The sequence below is a fragment of the Ammodytes marinus genome (genome assembly GCF_949987685.1).
Source record: "Ammodytes marinus genome assembly, chromosome: 14".
Lineage (NCBI taxonomy): Eukaryota > Metazoa > Chordata > Actinopteri > Uranoscopiformes > Ammodytidae > Ammodytes > Ammodytes marinus.
In genome coordinates, this window is record NC_137218.1 from 21,848,485 (window position 1) to 21,864,686 (window position 16,202).

Genomic DNA, 16,202 nt, shown 5'->3' on the forward strand with positions numbered 1-16,202 from the left:
ACATTTTAAAAAGAAAAAGGAAAAAAAAATGCTCTTTCCATTAAAAAAAAGGCACTGATGTTTATATGGAAATGAATTAAATGTACCTAGATCCCATTACTGTGAGGTGTTACAGTCAAAATGCATTGGAAATAGTGGCCCATCCAACATCACTTTGTTATTAAAGGTGCCCCGAGGAACTTTCAGTTTGTGTTAATTATTTCACCCCCTATGGACAAAAGCGGTAATGTTTTTACATGCCAGCTGTTGTTCCTGGGTGAGCGTACCCCTGACAAAGGCATTAGGAAAAACTGTATGGAAAATAGCATTCTTTGCACTGATGGTCACATTTGCTGTTACATGTAATTTTTTTGATCATCAGAGGAAAAATTTGACTGTTTCACAAATATTTAAAAGTTCCTCTTAGCACCTTTAAGGTTGATTCAAAACTGCGAGCTTCCTGCAGCTTCCCGGTAGCAGCACTATACTTGAGGTCTGGTGTAACTGAAAATGGATTTATATTTTCAAGTTGTTTGCCAAGTTTGTGTGGACTCGTGTCACAAGGTTATTGTGAGAATGTTTTGGTCCTGTTTCGCCCCTCTGCCTTCTGTTTTCCCCGCTCAGTAGATATAAGGGAAGATCCTATACGGGACGCGCCGACAGTAGGTGTCCCACGCAAGTCCATATTTGGCCCGGCACTGTCTCTCATCGCGGTCCTCTCGGTGAATCAGCAACACGGCGAAATATATGACGTAGAAGTAAGGCAGGAGATGTGAGAATCCTGAAGAAAAACAGACACAGGCTGTGAGCAGGCAAGACAAATTTGTGGAGAAAAATACAGGAAAAAACTATAATGTATTCATGATTGACTGATGAAATTATGAATTGAAATGATCATCAAAGCAGAGAAAGCGCTGACACCCTCTTTTTTCCATTGACATCAATGTTCATGATGTGAGATATGTCAATCAACCTGTAATTACTTTTTTTTTGGACTGCATAATGTAGCAGTTTGGGACTTTTTGCCGCAGATATTAAGTCAGGGAACTAAAGTACATCTCAATTACAAAGGCAGTGACACGAGATGAGTCACACAGAGTATGAATATTAATAAGCGGAATGTGTGGGCTGTAACAAAAGTCTGACAGTCAAATTTGCGGGAGGTGACTTTTTTCAATGGAACATTAGGCAGCTTACAGTGGAACAAGAGAACATTGTTGCTGCCTCTTTTTGTGTGTCGGCATCAGTTCCAAACTTTTCTATTAAGGACAGGAGGAAACGTTTCAATGACAACTTTGCCATATAAAGGTGATATGTCAGTGTTTTTGCTGCTCATATATAGATGTTCTTATTTTTTTTTATTCACAATTAAAGACTACAACTCATTTGATTAACAAAACAGTTTTTTTTATCTGTCAAAAAATGTCAGGATTGCATTTTAATAAAGTTTTGTACAGAAGCCCAGAAAAGAATTGCTGCCTATCATTTTGAATGCCATTCTCTCTTGATGACGAGAGATCAAAAGGTTCTTTCCTTTTATTACTTATTAAACAAAATGCCATTATCTCAAGATCAAACGTTAATTATCTTGTGACCTCGAGATAACATAATTCGTCCCGTTATGACAGGAAGTTGTTTCCCCACATGTTCATTAACTCATAATGTTGATAAAGCCCAGCTCGTTAGTCATGCTAACGAGAAAACTAAAGGCTGTTTCCTCTAATTACTTATGATGTTATTCAAGTTCGCCTTAATTATTTTATGATCATGAGAAGCAAAGTTTGTTTTTCTCGTGTTATTACAAGATAACGGCATTGAAAAATAATTGCAAGCATCACGGGTGTTCATATTTCCCTACTTCTGGTATTGCCGCAACAATTCAGGTAAATAAATCCATTCATTTCTCACAACGTGGCATTAGGGAAGCTGGATAGACAATTTGTAATTTATTTAATTCACTTAACTACAAACTAAAAGCCTTTAAACATACCATTAAGATGAATTAAGCACTCTGACAGTCTTAATATTGTCAGTTTTTCCAAGCTTAACTGGTATTCACTGTGCACACCTGTACTGTATTGCAGGTTGTTTCTGTTATTTTGTCCACCCACTGTACAGATGGAGAGTAGTGGCAGTGGGATCCACACAGAGGTGCATATACACTTTACATCATATCATTGAAAAAAACAAATAAAGAAGCCTCTGTGTCATGTCGATGGCTTTTAAGCTGTCTGTCTTACCACATGGCAGGGACCAGGCCAGGGCCATGAGCAAGTCCCCGAGGTAATTGGGATGACGAACCAGACCCCACCAGCCAGACACCAGCAGACGCTTCCCTGTGGCTGTGGCAATGGTCTCCAGTCCTTCAAAGAGTCATAGAAAAACACTTAGATATATATTCAGAGATCACCTCCACAACTAACACTTCAAAAAGAAGGGGAACGATTTTTCCTCCTCTTTTATATGGTCATATGATCATTGAGATGATATAAAGGACACTTTCAAAAGACGTGAGAGGAAATGTTAAAAGATGACTGACTTGCAACACTCGGATGTGTAGGGTCTCGCCTGAACTGGTTCTTCTGCGAGTTGGATTTTCTGAAAATAAAATATCCAATACCTGATGGCCAAGAGACAAACTGTTAGCCTTGAAACACAACATAATATATCACAGCCAAATGAAAAAAAGAGAAGACACATGATTACCATTCAGTGCCATTATAGCTGCTGCTCCCAGAGGACTTAAAGCCTGCGGGTTCACCACCAGGAAGGCAGCCTGCAGGCCGTACGTGAAGGGAACCCAGGCCAAGTCCCCAAAGACCAGCATGAACCCAAAACCATCGTGCACTATGTCCATGGTGGTCAGAACAGCCTCCTGTTAGGACACGACAGTGCATGGGATTTAAAATCAAATTACATTTTAACTGATGGAAATCTGAAGTGTGCCAATTTAAAAACATCTGTAGGATTAAAGGTACAGTGTGTAATGTCGGAATATACAGTGTTATGTGGTGGTGATATTCCAGATTCCTTTGTAACCTCTCCTTTTCGAATAATTACAGAAAATACACTGGCCTTCAAGGACAAGATACTAGTCACTTAAGATGACATCATCCACCACTGCCTCTTATCTTTCCATATCAGTTGATGAGGTGAAGATGTGTTTAGTTATTCATTCTAAAGGACTTCATCCTTATTTTCCAACAGGTGCATTTCCCCAGGACACCCATTATATAAAAACGTGTATGGCTGTTAAGTTTGTCCAGTCTGTGCTACTATAAAAACATGGCGGTGCAACATGGCAGCCACCGTGGAGGGTCCTGCTCCTATGTAGATAAAAACGGCTCATTCTAAGGCAATAAAAGAATCAACACCTTTTATTTTCAAGCGATTATACATTCATTAAAACAAACTTATGAATATTATATTCCTTTTCTACCATGCTTGTTGTGAAAAAATGACGATAAAGTCAACACACTGTACCTTTAAAGGGAAATTAATGTATGTATGTTACAGTCATGCATCTACATGACTGTAACCGTGTTGGCCCTCACCTCATTCCACAGAGCGTCTGACACATACAGCAGCTGGAAACTGTTGACCAGTATCATGGCGAGTGAGGGGGAACCTCGGAGCTCCACCTCCTTCATCAGCATGCCAAGGTTTATAACCACCTGAGAGGAGAGCGCACATTAACAGCATTTATCAGCAGCACGTCCCTAGCATTGGTGGACAAATTCATTACAGGAATAATTGAGGCAATTCATTCCAAAGACAATTGGCATTCGCACTCAGTGGCCACTTCATTAGCAATGGCCGCACAATCAAACACAATCCGATACAATAGCTCCGCCATAAAGTCTACGTTTAGGAACCTATCATTTTCATGATTTAAAAACATATATATATATATATTTATTCCCTTTCATGTATTTAACTAGAGAGGACAAACACATTATAAGTCCCTCTTAATGTAACGCAATTCAGTGCAAGAACACATGCAACCATGTCATACAGGTGGTTTGATGTTTTAGAACTCAAAATGTTGCGATCCTGAAAACAGCACCATCACTGCATGTCATGAACAGCTTACAAATAATGTCGGAAGTGATGTAATGCTCAATGTGTAAATAGATCACTGTATCGTCATAAATTGTGGCAATAATTGTGACATTTCATGAAAATAAAGACAAGTTTTGTTTCACCTTATAATTTGCAGATCAACGTAACCAGTGATTAATAAATGAATAGATAATAATAGTTAACACTCTAACGTAGAAGCCAGTGACTCTAACTGGGCACAAGAAGGCTATGGACATGATTTATATCCAAAGAACACAATGTACAACTAAGCCGAAATTTCAGCAATTGTAAGATGCTGAAAGTTAACAGTAAATATTTCTAAGGTTCAAGAGGAAGCAACAAATCTCCCACACACTGTCTGCAGTCAGTTGGTGGGGGCTGTTTCTGTCCTCTCCTACGCACCTAGCTTTAAAACATTCAGATGTGCAGGTTTTACTGTTTATACGGCAAATACAAGTAAAAAGTAAAGAAAGGATTCAATATAATAACTTTTTACAGTATGACGCATTGCTTATACAGCCGTTATGACGTCTTTTGCAACTAGGAACCCTATTTGTTACTATGAAAATTCTAAATTATGTATTATTGGGTCTGAGGACACAAATAATGATGCACATGACTTGTCCTTCAACTAATGTCTCATCAGGAATAAATGTTTTATGGAAGATCAGTGGAGAGCGACACTGCCACCTGTTGGTCTTGTTAGGTTTTCTAATAGGGATCACCATCAGTATAAATTCATGTTAACAAGTACATATCTTAAATTATTCACACTTACAAAATTAAATAAAGTCTACACTAGTATTTTTGCTAGAGGCAGCAGACTCCACATTGCACAACACATTTAGATTAATCACCTTTGTGTGGTTATTATTGAGTATAAGTCATACTCAATAATAACAACACAAATCTGATGAATCTATATTAGTATAGGGCTCAATACATTTTTTCAAAGAGTAATGTAAGTTAGAGGAAAGCAAGCTTATTTTCACAAAAGATGAAACTGCCATTTGCGCTTTTCGTGTTTTTCCTACAATTTCCAATTTTCGACTTCAAAATAGGGTACATCATATGAACTCTTTGACATACATTTATCATTAGTGTGGTTTTAAAAGTGTAATGTAATCGTTGGCTGCTGCAGGTTAACTCACCCAGCCAATCAGACCCGGTCTGAGCTCACAGAAATATTTTAGGTCAAAGTCTCCGATCCGTGGGTTTAGCTCCCGGCCGATGAAAAAGTCATACAGCGGATTTCCTAAATAGAACGGGAGAGAGAAAAGCATTAGAAAAGAACATACAGGAGCATTTGACATACAGTAATTCTTTAATTTCTTTATTATTATTGAAAATAGTAATGAAAAGTGAATATCATGCCACTGAATATATCAGCAAATTTGAATCTATTAGCAGTCTATTAATTAGCAACTAGCTGAAACCCATTTGTTGTCAAACGCCAACTAAATCCATTGTCAGACAGGCTTGCATTGTTAGGTACAATAGGGTGCACAGCTATGGCTACATCACGTTTCAATGTGTGAGTTCAAATGTCCAGGTAATGTTCATGATGGACTCAGATGAATGTGCTTTGCCTGCAAGTAGGAGTACAAATGTAAATTGCCATATGTTGCTTTTGGTTGCTCTAGGCTGTTCATAAATGCTAGTAGACAGAGTAGGGAGGAAGTAATGTTGGACTGAGAGCTTCTTTAGCCGAGAAGAGAAATCATTCAGGTCAACTGAAGCTACTGTGTTTCCTATTTTTGTTTCTTTAAAAAAAAAAAAAAACAGAAGAGTCTACAGCGCTTGCCTTTCTGTGAAGCTTCTGTATAAGACACAATAGCTATAAGCTAAATGCTGTCAGCATCCTAATATACTCACAGGGACGTTGCATGTATAATGATTACTATGTCCACCAATGTTTTAGAGGATAATCATGCTAACTAAAATGTGATACTAACCAATATAGCAATTGCTTATCAGCACAAACATGAGGTACAGCTGAGCAGATGAGTGTATGTAGTTTTGAAGGATGTTTTCTGCTGCTGACTTAATTTAAAATCTTTCTTTAAAGTGGCTGTATGAGGTGTGTACATCATACATGTATTTGATGTAAGCTGTATCAACAAGAAAGGATGTTTATTCCATTGTGATATAAAGCATGGCACTGGAAGTCCACGTAGCTGGATTCTGCAAATGTTTGCTCTTTACAAACTGGGATCAATGTAATCATGGGCGAGCAGCAGCAGCAGCTGAATCATAATGCTGGAATGGTTCCTGCCTTTTGGAATACAGCAGAGCACAGCAGAGCCGCTGCAGCAGGGTCAGCTTACTTGAAAACCGAGTGTTCTGTTGAAGCCTGGAGCCTGCAGGCTCCTGAAGAGCTTGGGCTGTTATATAAGTGCACGCAGGAATACAAAAAAATCCTCCACAAACATCAAAAAGAGGGCCTACCAATGCACAGTACAGCACCACTAGATGTGTGTGTTCTTTTTTTAGTTCATCAGTTTGAAATGTTCCTTTAATGGTGAACTTTCCTCTCTCACCTGTGTTGCCCCCCAAAGCGAGAGCATTTGAAGGGGCCCAGAAGGAGCGGATGTAGAGGTAGACGGAGAACAGGAATGACACGGCTATTGCACATCCCGCCAGAGGCAACAGCAGCTCAAACAGACTCCCCAGAGGAGCCCCGAGCCACAGCAGCAACATCAGCAACACTCCACTGACGCACAGGCCATGGAAACCTGCAGCGAGACAAACAAACAAGACTCAATGCTGGAGCCCGGGGACAGAGATAAGCAGACTGACGGAGGCTGGTGTTACAAAAAAAGGTCAAAGTCAGAAGAGAGGGATTTTCAGATTTTTTTCAACTATTCTGAATAAGACTACAAGTGTAGAAGTTCAATTGAAAAGAAAATGTCACACCAGGTGAAATTATTTGAATATATGGTATCAAAGCATTATTGACAATCATGTTCAGGAGCACCATTACTCACAGTGCAAACAAAGCCGGTGGCCGACAACATATCAAAATCACATTTAAAATGAGATTTGTCATTTTCACATTAAAATGTAAATGAATCCTAAAAAACAAAACATTACCATTAACCCAACATTACCATTAATGGGATACTTGAGACGGGTTCCATCCCTCAGCACTAATCCTTCAGACACCTGAAAGTAAATACACTATTTTATAAACAGTAGGATACACAATTAACATATGCTCATGTATAAATAATATGAATTATTAAAAGAGTCAGAGGATGAGTCAAAATATACGAGGATTTTAGAGAATTCATAAAGTCTATAATACTATCTTATAACTCTGACATTACTAGGCAGTTTGCTGACTTGGCTGTGAGGCAGCATCTGATTTGTGTGTTAGTCACCACAGCTGTCTTTAATACAAGTTGAACCTTTTACCAGGCTGAGAAAAGCCTGATGAAGGCTGATGGTACGGCTGATTGACATGTCGTACCTTTCCCAATGGCATTGAATAGAGTAGGGCGTGCAGAGCGACCCAGCCCAGCAGAAGCACAGGGGCCACAGGGTCCCACAGCTGGTGAGTGGAGGGCAGGGCCGGGGGCCACTGGAGAACACTGGCCTCAGGGGACCGACTCATTACGATCAGGAACAGCACCGTCAACGGGAGAAAGACTGGAATGCATATCGCACCTGAGATGACAGCAGAGAAAAAGAGATGAGATGACAAACGGGCTCATGTTAGCTATCAGTGTAGGCAGGAGCAGGGAATAGATACAAACAAGTGAAGCAGCATCACGGGGAAATCTAATGTACCAGATTAACATAGCAAATGAATGTAAACTGTGAATAATTAGGCATGAGAGCTGACACCTGTCATGTTCAAACTGCGTAACAAATTAAAACTAGAGAGAAAATGTAATGCAATGCTCAATTTAAAGAACAGAGCAGGAGACTCTCTCTCTCACACACACACGCAAACACAAAAACACATGCACACGCACTCACACACATAAGATTTGATTGATGTATCCTTTGACAAATCTAACTTGGGAGGCTGTGATGATTGTCAGTGATAGCTGGAGTGAACGACCCTGTGCTGATGGAACTAATGCTATGACACTATAGTGACCTTAACTGCAGCGAGTGTTCTCATCTATTACATCTATTGTGGCAGCCATTTTATAGACTACCAAAGACGAGGCTGCCAAATAAACACCTTGTTGGAGCAATATTATGACACACAAAAAAACAGGACAATGTTTGTATATCAGAAATAGTAAATGTCTGCCTTTCATACAATCTGCATTTGTTCAGTGAGAAATACACCTTCGAGAGCAGTGTGATGAAAATGTAATTTAACATTCACAATTTGCAAACAGTGTGAAAGGGGGACATGAGACTAAAGAGCATAAATTGCTTTAATTCATTTTTTTGCTTAACTGCAGCAAATATAAATGTTGCTACACAATGTGAAGTTCATGATTATGTCAAATTGATTAACATAGGTAAAAAAACTAAAGACTATATAACTTTTGGTTTTGCGTGACTCACCCAGGGTTCCTCCAAATTCCCTCTCCGTGTCATGTGGCGATTTGTGTTTCAGTGCTTGATTGTTTGGCCTCATTATTGGTCTCCTGTGTAAAGTTTAAGGAAGATGTATCAAAGACAAATTAGGTAAAAACATGGAGGAAAAAATACATAGCAGTCATCATGATAATTAAGTAAGAGATCATCCTGTTGCTGACCCTTAATTTGTGACAAAAGCTACATACATTTTATATAAGAAACTAATGTGACAATAAGTACAGTCATAATCTGTAGTATGTAGTAATAACTATTCCTCTGAATGTTATACATTGACACCCAGTGTTTACCTTTTAAAGACGTTTCATCACAGTGTAAACATTTCAAATTAAGACAAAACCTAGTTAACAGCATCGCTACAAAGTAGCCTACATTTACTGAAGTTATGTAGCCTACTTCCAAATTTCTGCAAATATGTAACTAAGTAATATTTCCTCCACTGTATTTATCTAGCAGCTGTGTATGACCAGTGACTTTGAATTTACAAATAAAACACAAGATCTGTAAAATATCATGCATTATTGTAGCTGAAAGGTCCTGCCCACCTAGTAGTAAGAAATAGGACAGTGAGAGTCAGACAGGGAGTCGTCAACTGCAATACAACAGGTTATGAAACACCTCAAATAAGTTTGACTCAACTAGCAACATACATAGCCCTTCAAATGGTATTTCTGCTTAAAGTAAGCTATTCCATAATTGGTCAGTGGAGACCAATTATTTCGTCACTGAATTTAAAACAGTGGGCATCTTGAATCAGGAGGACACCTTGGGAAAGTAGCCTAATAATAAGACTTTATTCTAGGAAATGTTACAGTTGTTCACAAATTGCTTGTTATTTAGTGGAGTAATGCTGTATGCTATTATCGCGATTGCTGTCTCAAATCACCTAGACAAAGTTCGGGTGAAACTACTGTGTCCATACACTGACACCTCTTGTTATGAAACGAAAGGCCGTTGACCCATTAGCTACTAATGCAAAACTTAAAACGCGAGAGAAACAGAGGCTTTGCAGATAAATATAGCGCTTGTTAAGAGCATTCAGCTGATTGTATTGAAAAACAGTTAATACGGTGTCTTACCGGTGTACATGGAATGTAGACGGGACTGTAATATGTGTGGTGCATCCATCCAAGAGCAACAAAGGGACACGCCCCCAACAGACGCGAAGTCGCCTCTTCGCCAATCAAATCCCTTCGCGGTCATAGGAAGAGGGTGGAGAGAAGAACGACTAGCCAATCAAATGAGCTGATTAGGTGGCGACAGTCAGATGCACACCACAGTGAGGATTGGCTGGCTGTCACACATTGTGAAATACACCTGAATTTCAATAACTTGTTATATTGTTAAGGCAAATGGCTATTTTAACCTAATAGGTCCATGGTTTCAACCGGTAAAGGAGAATAACACACATTTTGAATGTTAAATTAATAGTTTTATTGTAGATATAAACATTTAAATCATTCCTAAGCCATTTTGTTAATATGTGGAAGACAAACACAAAAAACAGATAACCAGCCAACCTGAAGGCAAGACTGTAGCATAAATCTGCTGTAGTTACTTTAGTGTTAGACAATGGATTACGTAATCAGAAGACATTCAGATTGCAAATCGTTCAGCATTTATTAATACATTTGATTTTCACAGGACACAATGTTTCTCTTCATTAATATTCCGTATATACATTAAATGCATCTCCTTCAAGGGCAACATGTGCTTAAAAGTGAATCTCGTGTCATGAATAATTAGTTATTCATAAACATTAAGCATTTTTTGGTTCTCCCTAGTGTTGGAAGATTTAATAATATCATTACAGTAGTAAAAGTACTACACCTATGCAAAGAGAACATACTGATAATGCAGAGTTTCATCATTTTTTCCATTGAGGTCTGTACTCATTGGGGGTTTATGTTTTTAATACATTTAACATTTGACAGCATTTATATAACAGTGAGTTTGAATGGGCATGATTCTGGTGTGTATTGTACTTCTCTTTGCATTTGTGACATGAGGTTTGGTGTGGACAAGCGGGCTGTGCTGCACTTTGAGCTTTAGCCTCGTTCACAGATGACTTCGATGACGCTCTGCTCCATGGGGGCGGGGTCAAGGCAGCGGTGGGCGGAGCTTCCCACTATCTCATCCAATAGGAAGTGTACCAGGTTCTCATCAGAGACAAACCTCCACAGGTACATCTGCAGGTAGTGGCAGTCCACCTGAATCTGCTGCAGCCCGTAACGGCCAAAGGTGCGCAGGCGGACGCACTCCAGGAACGTCTTTAAACTGATTTTGATAATGCCCGTCATCACAGAGACCTGGGACAGAGGAGGGGGGTGAGTGTGTGAGAGAGGTGGTATTAACTGAATGCTACACTACAGCACGACACAGAGCTGCACTCACCTTGTTGAACTCCACGGAGCTGAAGATGTCAATCCTCTCAGAAAACAGCTTGTGTATGTTGCTCAGTAGATTAGTGTCCATAGGAGCACTGCAGGCGGACATAAGAATCCACAATTAAAACAATAAATTACCTAAATTATATAAATAAAGAAAACTTATATATAATTAATAATTGCCCCCCACCTTCAGTGAATATGAAGGAGATAATACAGGGTAGCTGCATGTGTCTGTTGCTCCTCACACAAAATATCTTACCAAGCCACTCATATATCGACAGCGTGTCATTACTTTACCCTGGCCTTTTTCCAAAATGACCAAATACTGGGACAAAAAGGACACCTTGAATATTAATGTTCACTCTGCCTTAAAGTGTGGCTGATCAAAATTCTTGTATAAGCTGATGTTAACAATCATTGTAGACATTTGCTGATCGTGCACACTTTATGTCAAAACTTCTTAATTCATTCTGTCCCTGTCAGTCTGATTTCTTGTTTACAGAAGAATGATGTTATTGCACTTTTTGTCACCACTTCACCAGTCTGTTATTACAGCTCATTTACCTTGGAGTGTAGCTGGCAGCATAGCGGGCTTGCTGCCTGGAGCTGCTGTACACAGAGAAAGTCCTTTTGCTGGAGTCACTGCTGTGGGCTTTCCTCACACCTTCTTCATACAAGAGACCAACCTACAGTAGAACACAGAGGGGTCATAAGACAGCCTACTCTAACGTGGGGATGGAAGCAGAATGAGTGGACTTGAGGACATAATGCAGATTATTGTTGAAACTGTTACCTGCACATCAATGGAGGTGGCGTCCTCCACCACTCTCTTCATCACCGCACGCACATTCCGTGGCTCGATGGTGTTGACCCAGTCTCGTGTTTCAACGCTCTTTCTTAACATTTGGGAGATGATCAGTCCCTGAACCTGCATAAACAAACAACAAAAGATTTTAAAAAAATTGAGAGAAAAACACACCAGTAAAAGTATTTCCTTGCATTCTGTTATTCCTCTGTAATAAAAGTAACTCAGTGAAGGTTGTAGATGAAGACCCACCTTTACATAATGGTTCAGTAGTTTCTGTGCTGCCTCCTTGGCTTCTGCACATAAGCTTGTGACAGGCGTTACTGGACTGTGGTGCTGAGAAAGTGCAAAGAGAGGAAAAGCTACATTTACAAGGCAGTGAAGCAGGTGACCTTTAGGGAGTAAAACATATTGAAGGAATACATTAAAGAATCAAGTGACAGATTTATAAGGAGAAAAGCCATTTACCTGCACAAGGAACTGCTCGTCCGTGAGAGTGAGTATGTAGGAGATAGTGGAGGTTTCATAGTCCAGGCACAGGCGCGACAGCAGCAACAGAAGGGCTGGAGGGGTAGAACCTCCCTTGTCTCCTGCGCTCTCACAGAACTGCCGAGAAGACTGGCACACAAACTTTATGAAGCTCACCACCAGGCTCTCACGCACACCCTGGCTGCAGAAATTACCCTATGAGGAGAAAACAGACGGACAGACACAGTTGTCACTCTCACTGTGGTTACGATAACACAGGATACATCTCAGCCATTAAAGGTGCACTTTGTAACTTTAGTTGTGTCAGGGAAGTAAACATTTTATAAGGTATATTCTTTCAACACAGAAAAATTTGAACCCTAAATTTATGAGGATATAATTATGCAATACTAAGAATTACATGTAGAGTACATATGTTTTGTAAACTGATTGCGGGCTCTGCAGATGTAAACAAATCCCCGTCCCCTGAAACTGCATAGTGCACCTTTAATTTACTACTGCCCATGTGATCAGTAGTGAGTGATATTAGCGACTAGTGGAGCTAGCTCACATTCAAAGGTTTTTTGGAGGGGGGCAAAACGTCTAAATTTAGTGGCAAATCAGAAGAACAACTAGTCACCTTGAAGTACGGCTTGTTGGAGAATGAAATATCTTTTGCTGTAAAGAGATGCACCGACGCCAGCACCGACTTGATCTGATTGAGAATGGAGGCGGACAGGGAGGAGAGCAGCTCCGGCAGGCTACTGGGAGCGTCTCTGCTGGAGGCCGCGCCCCCTAGCAGAGCCCCGCCTCCAGACACAGAGGCGCTGGCCACAGAGAGCCGCGGCGTGGCCAGGGCCTGCCTCACGTCCGTCAGACTGTCCATGTAGAAGCTCTGCAGGGCACACAGGTACTGCTTGACGCGCTCCGTCGCCGCCCGTATCACGATCTCCGTCCCCTGGTTGGGCACGGGAGAGCCGGGCAGCAGCTTGGACACGGCCTGCAGTCTGCGGTGGAATCGGTCCAGCGCGCGCACTAGCAGGGAGTTATCCGCCACCCCTTTCTCCTCTTGGATCCTCCGCTCCACCAGAGAGAAATACCTAGCGGCCAGGTCGTCCACGAAGGCGTGCAGTTTACCGTTTGCCATCTGGGGAATGTTTTTGGTGGCCAGCTCGCCCGTCTGAGCGTGGGTGATGAATAGTTCTTGATAGGATGTAATGACCAGGCATAAGCTGCTGACAAATTCATTGCATCCTCTGTCGATGAATTCCAGGATGTCGGTGTTTGAGGAGGGAGAAGGCAAGGCGCTGGTTTTAGGGGAGTTATCAGTGGGAGATCCGGCGGTGGTGGTGGTGGGTGACGGCCTGCGTGCTGATGCTGAAGCCTCCTTCACGGCTGAGACACACGGGTACGGTCTTATCTCTGCCTCCAGACCCTGGAGGTCAGACTCCAGGCGAGACCGCGCATGGCTCAGGAACTTATCACACAGCTCCTCCGCCGGCTCGTCCAGCTGAAGCAGCAGCTCTACACACTCCGATAGATCTTTCGCGCTTGACCCGCCGTCCCTATATGAGACAATAACAAAAACAGGTAGAGATAGTTGGTCAGCAGGAAATGTAAAAAAAAATCAGATATGCAGATAAAATCTATCTTTGAAACGTTTTCTACAGGCAACATTCTATAATGACAAAACATGGAAGGACACATTTGCAGTAATCCTTAGCTCAGCGATTCTCAAGAACACTTTGTCAAAATCAGTGAATATCTCTTTGCAATGCTCTACCTGTCCATACTGCACAATTTTCAATGTATGTTTCTGGGTGCAGTCGGCAGCTACTGTTCTTTCAAGCAGTAAATGTAAGTGTCATTCTCCCTCACAGTGGCGTCTTTAAACCTGAGTGCATGCAGAGTGATTCCCACCTGAACTTCTGTCTCAGCTCCTGGGCCAGCTTGTCCATGATGGCGTGGCAGTCGTCCTGAATGCCCTTAAAGGAGGGCAGGTGGCTGTACTGCTGCAGCACAGTGCGGGCGCGGCGGTGGGATCTCACTGCCTGAGCGTAGGCCTGCAGCTCCAGACACTTATTCAATCTTGCAGGCATTTCAAACAGAAACTGAAGCTTCCTCAACAGAGTGTGAACCCCTGGGGGAGGAACATGGAAAGAAATAGATGTGATTTTTTATGTTTTTATTATTACCAAGATTAATAATTCCACCTCACACCTGACTCAATTGAACAAAGTGCCAGTGTACTCACCTGAGAGTTTTGTAATCTGTGTGTGCTGGTCTTGAAGAGTACCGCTGATACAAGCACTGAACTCGGTGATCGCAGCCATGTTGGCGGACAGGCAATCCATTTCATCCTCCATCTTTTTGAAATCATTCTTCATCTTCCTTATGGTGTCTGGGGAACATAAACATAGGTCAAAGATGGCTCAACTATCCAAGTGTGCAAAATCCCACATCATTTCAGCAGTCATTTAACAGAGAGCGTGTTGCATCCTCACCTGTAGCAGATATGAACTTGTTGTAGTTTTCGTACACTAGCGTCTGCATGTCACTGTCCAAAGAGCGGATCTGCTTGACCATGCAGGTCTCTTGGTCCATCAACTCCGCAAGAGAGCATTCTTTCCTAAGCTGCACAAGGACACAGGGTGCACAATGGTCAAAGAGCCACTCAAAATTGATACATTTAAATTACAAGGTCAAAAGACACACATCTTTTATTTTTGTTAAAACAGCTTTCTACAAAAATGCTTTAACCTGAGTCAGTGTTCAATCATTATCAACTGCTAGTAACACAGTTTTCAGAGTGCAATGTGCATATAGTTTAAATGACTGTCTTTTTACTATTGTTGTATGCTGTGGCTTTAAAATGTGTAGTCAACTTAATTCTCAGCCATTTCCTTGAGATGCAATATCAACTGAATGAGCACAACGAGTTAATTAATTCGTTGTGTTAGTAGCCTAAGTAATTAGATTAAATATTGAATTTATTTTTGTGGTTCTTTGGACTTTCTTCCAATAATATTATGTCTGCAAACCAGAGGACACTTTCTAGTATGTCATCACTTTAGACTTGACTTGAAAATTGAAATATTATCAGAAATGTTCTCAACCACATTAAAGCAAATGGCACTCTGGCTACAGGTGTTTTTAAGAGTCCCTAAACAACAGCTTATTGACAAGTTGCTATGCATATACATTCAGCAGCTCAGTCCAGAGTGCATGATGTGTGCTGTGTCACTGTGGAAACGGGCAACATGACAGCTAACCTTGTTGAGAAAGTGCTCGGGGTCGAAATGCGGCCCGTTGATGTCGCAGGGATCCAGGGACTCCGGCTCCTCCTCGGCTTTTCCTTCCTCGTTCAGCCCGTAGTAGAGCTTCAGCATGCCGTGCACCCCCCTGCGCCTCCTCGAGGGGTCCTCCGCTTCACCGTCCATACTGTCCGCCGCTTGCTAGCCGACAAATGTACAGATACAGCGACGAGAAACAAAGATGACGAGTGTCAGCTGCAAGGACAAAACCGACTACCACGTCCTGAAAACGTTACCCTCTTACTCCGGAGTGACTAATATTCGTGTGACTCAGCTGGCTTCTCTTAAAGCAAAGACTTTAGACAATAATGAATGACTAAAATGCCATAGTTCTCTGAAAACACAAGCAGCTAGCTTGAAAACGTCACTATTTCCGGGTTTGTAGCCAAAGAGTATGTGCAGTCAAGATAATTCACTACGGACTTTATCGTGGTAGGAATGGCCTTACTGTCCGGAAGTGCACTACTGCGCATGTCAAACTATTAAAAAGTGTTTGTTTTTTTATATTGAAAAAGCATGTCAATAATAAAACAAAGACGTGATTTAAGGCACAATAGGCCAGAACCTCACACTGAAATGCTGAAGCTTAATCAAGAAAAT

General features: G+C 41.2%; 2 protein-coding genes across 2 annotated transcripts; both read right to left on the bottom strand.

The window, feature by feature from the left end:
- tm7sf2 (transmembrane 7 superfamily member 2) lies at positions 1 to 9,743 on the bottom strand. The gene is made up of 11 exons (XM_080041667.1): positions 9,705 to 9,743; positions 8,593 to 8,675; positions 7,535 to 7,731; positions 7,173 to 7,227; positions 6,603 to 6,797; positions 5,214 to 5,317; positions 3,534 to 3,653; positions 2,686 to 2,854; positions 2,519 to 2,599; positions 2,220 to 2,342; positions 1 to 760 (listed from the first exon to the last, which is right to left on the bottom strand). The coding sequence occupies exons 2-11, from the start codon at positions 8,663 to 8,665 to the stop codon at positions 600 to 602; spliced, it is 1,278 nt and encodes a 425-aa protein (XP_079897793.1). The 5' UTR covers positions 8,666 to 8,675; positions 9,705 to 9,743; the 3' UTR covers positions 1 to 599.
- A 301-nt stretch (positions 9,744 to 10,044) lies between these two features.
- Positions 10,045 to 15,942, bottom strand: vps51 (VPS51 subunit of GARP complex). The gene is made up of 11 exons (XM_080040486.1): positions 15,561 to 15,942; positions 14,793 to 14,922; positions 14,543 to 14,689; positions 14,209 to 14,428; positions 12,929 to 13,853; positions 12,289 to 12,504; positions 12,073 to 12,156; positions 11,809 to 11,943; positions 11,580 to 11,701; positions 11,020 to 11,107; positions 10,045 to 10,934 (listed from the first exon to the last, which is right to left on the bottom strand). Exons 1-11 carry the CDS (start codon positions 15,726 to 15,728, stop codon positions 10,674 to 10,676), a joined length of 2,496 nt encoding a protein of 831 aa, XP_079896612.1. The 5' UTR covers positions 15,729 to 15,942; the 3' UTR covers positions 10,045 to 10,673.
- Positions 15,943 to 16,202: the final 260 nt, after the last annotated feature.

Excerpts from the sequence above, each read along its gene's own strand:
- tm7sf2 (XM_080041667.1), bottom strand. The coding sequence starts at position 8,665 with ATGAGGCCAAACAATCAAGCACTGAAACACAAATCGCCACATGACACG. Across the intron at positions 2,600-2,685 it reads AGCTATAATGGCACTGAATG|GTATTGGATATTTTATTTTC; the intron begins GTAATCATGTGT and ends CTTGGCCATCAG. Across the intron at positions 2,343-2,518 it reads TACACATCCGAGTGTTGCAA|GACTGGAGACCATTGCCACA; the intron begins GTCAGTCATCTT and ends GACTCTTTGAAG.
- vps51 (XM_080040486.1), bottom strand. The coding sequence starts at position 15,728 with ATGGACGGTGAAGCGGAGGACCCCTCGAGGAGGCGCAGGGGGGTGCAC. Across the intron at positions 12,157-12,288 it reads ACGAGCAGTTCCTTGTGCAG|CACCACAGTCCAGTAACGCC; the intron begins GTAAATGGCTTT and ends GCACTTTCTCAG. Across the intron at positions 11,702-11,808 it reads CCACCTCCATTGATGTGCAG|GTTGGTCTCTTGTATGAAGA; the intron begins GTAACAGTTTCA and ends GTTCTACTGTAG.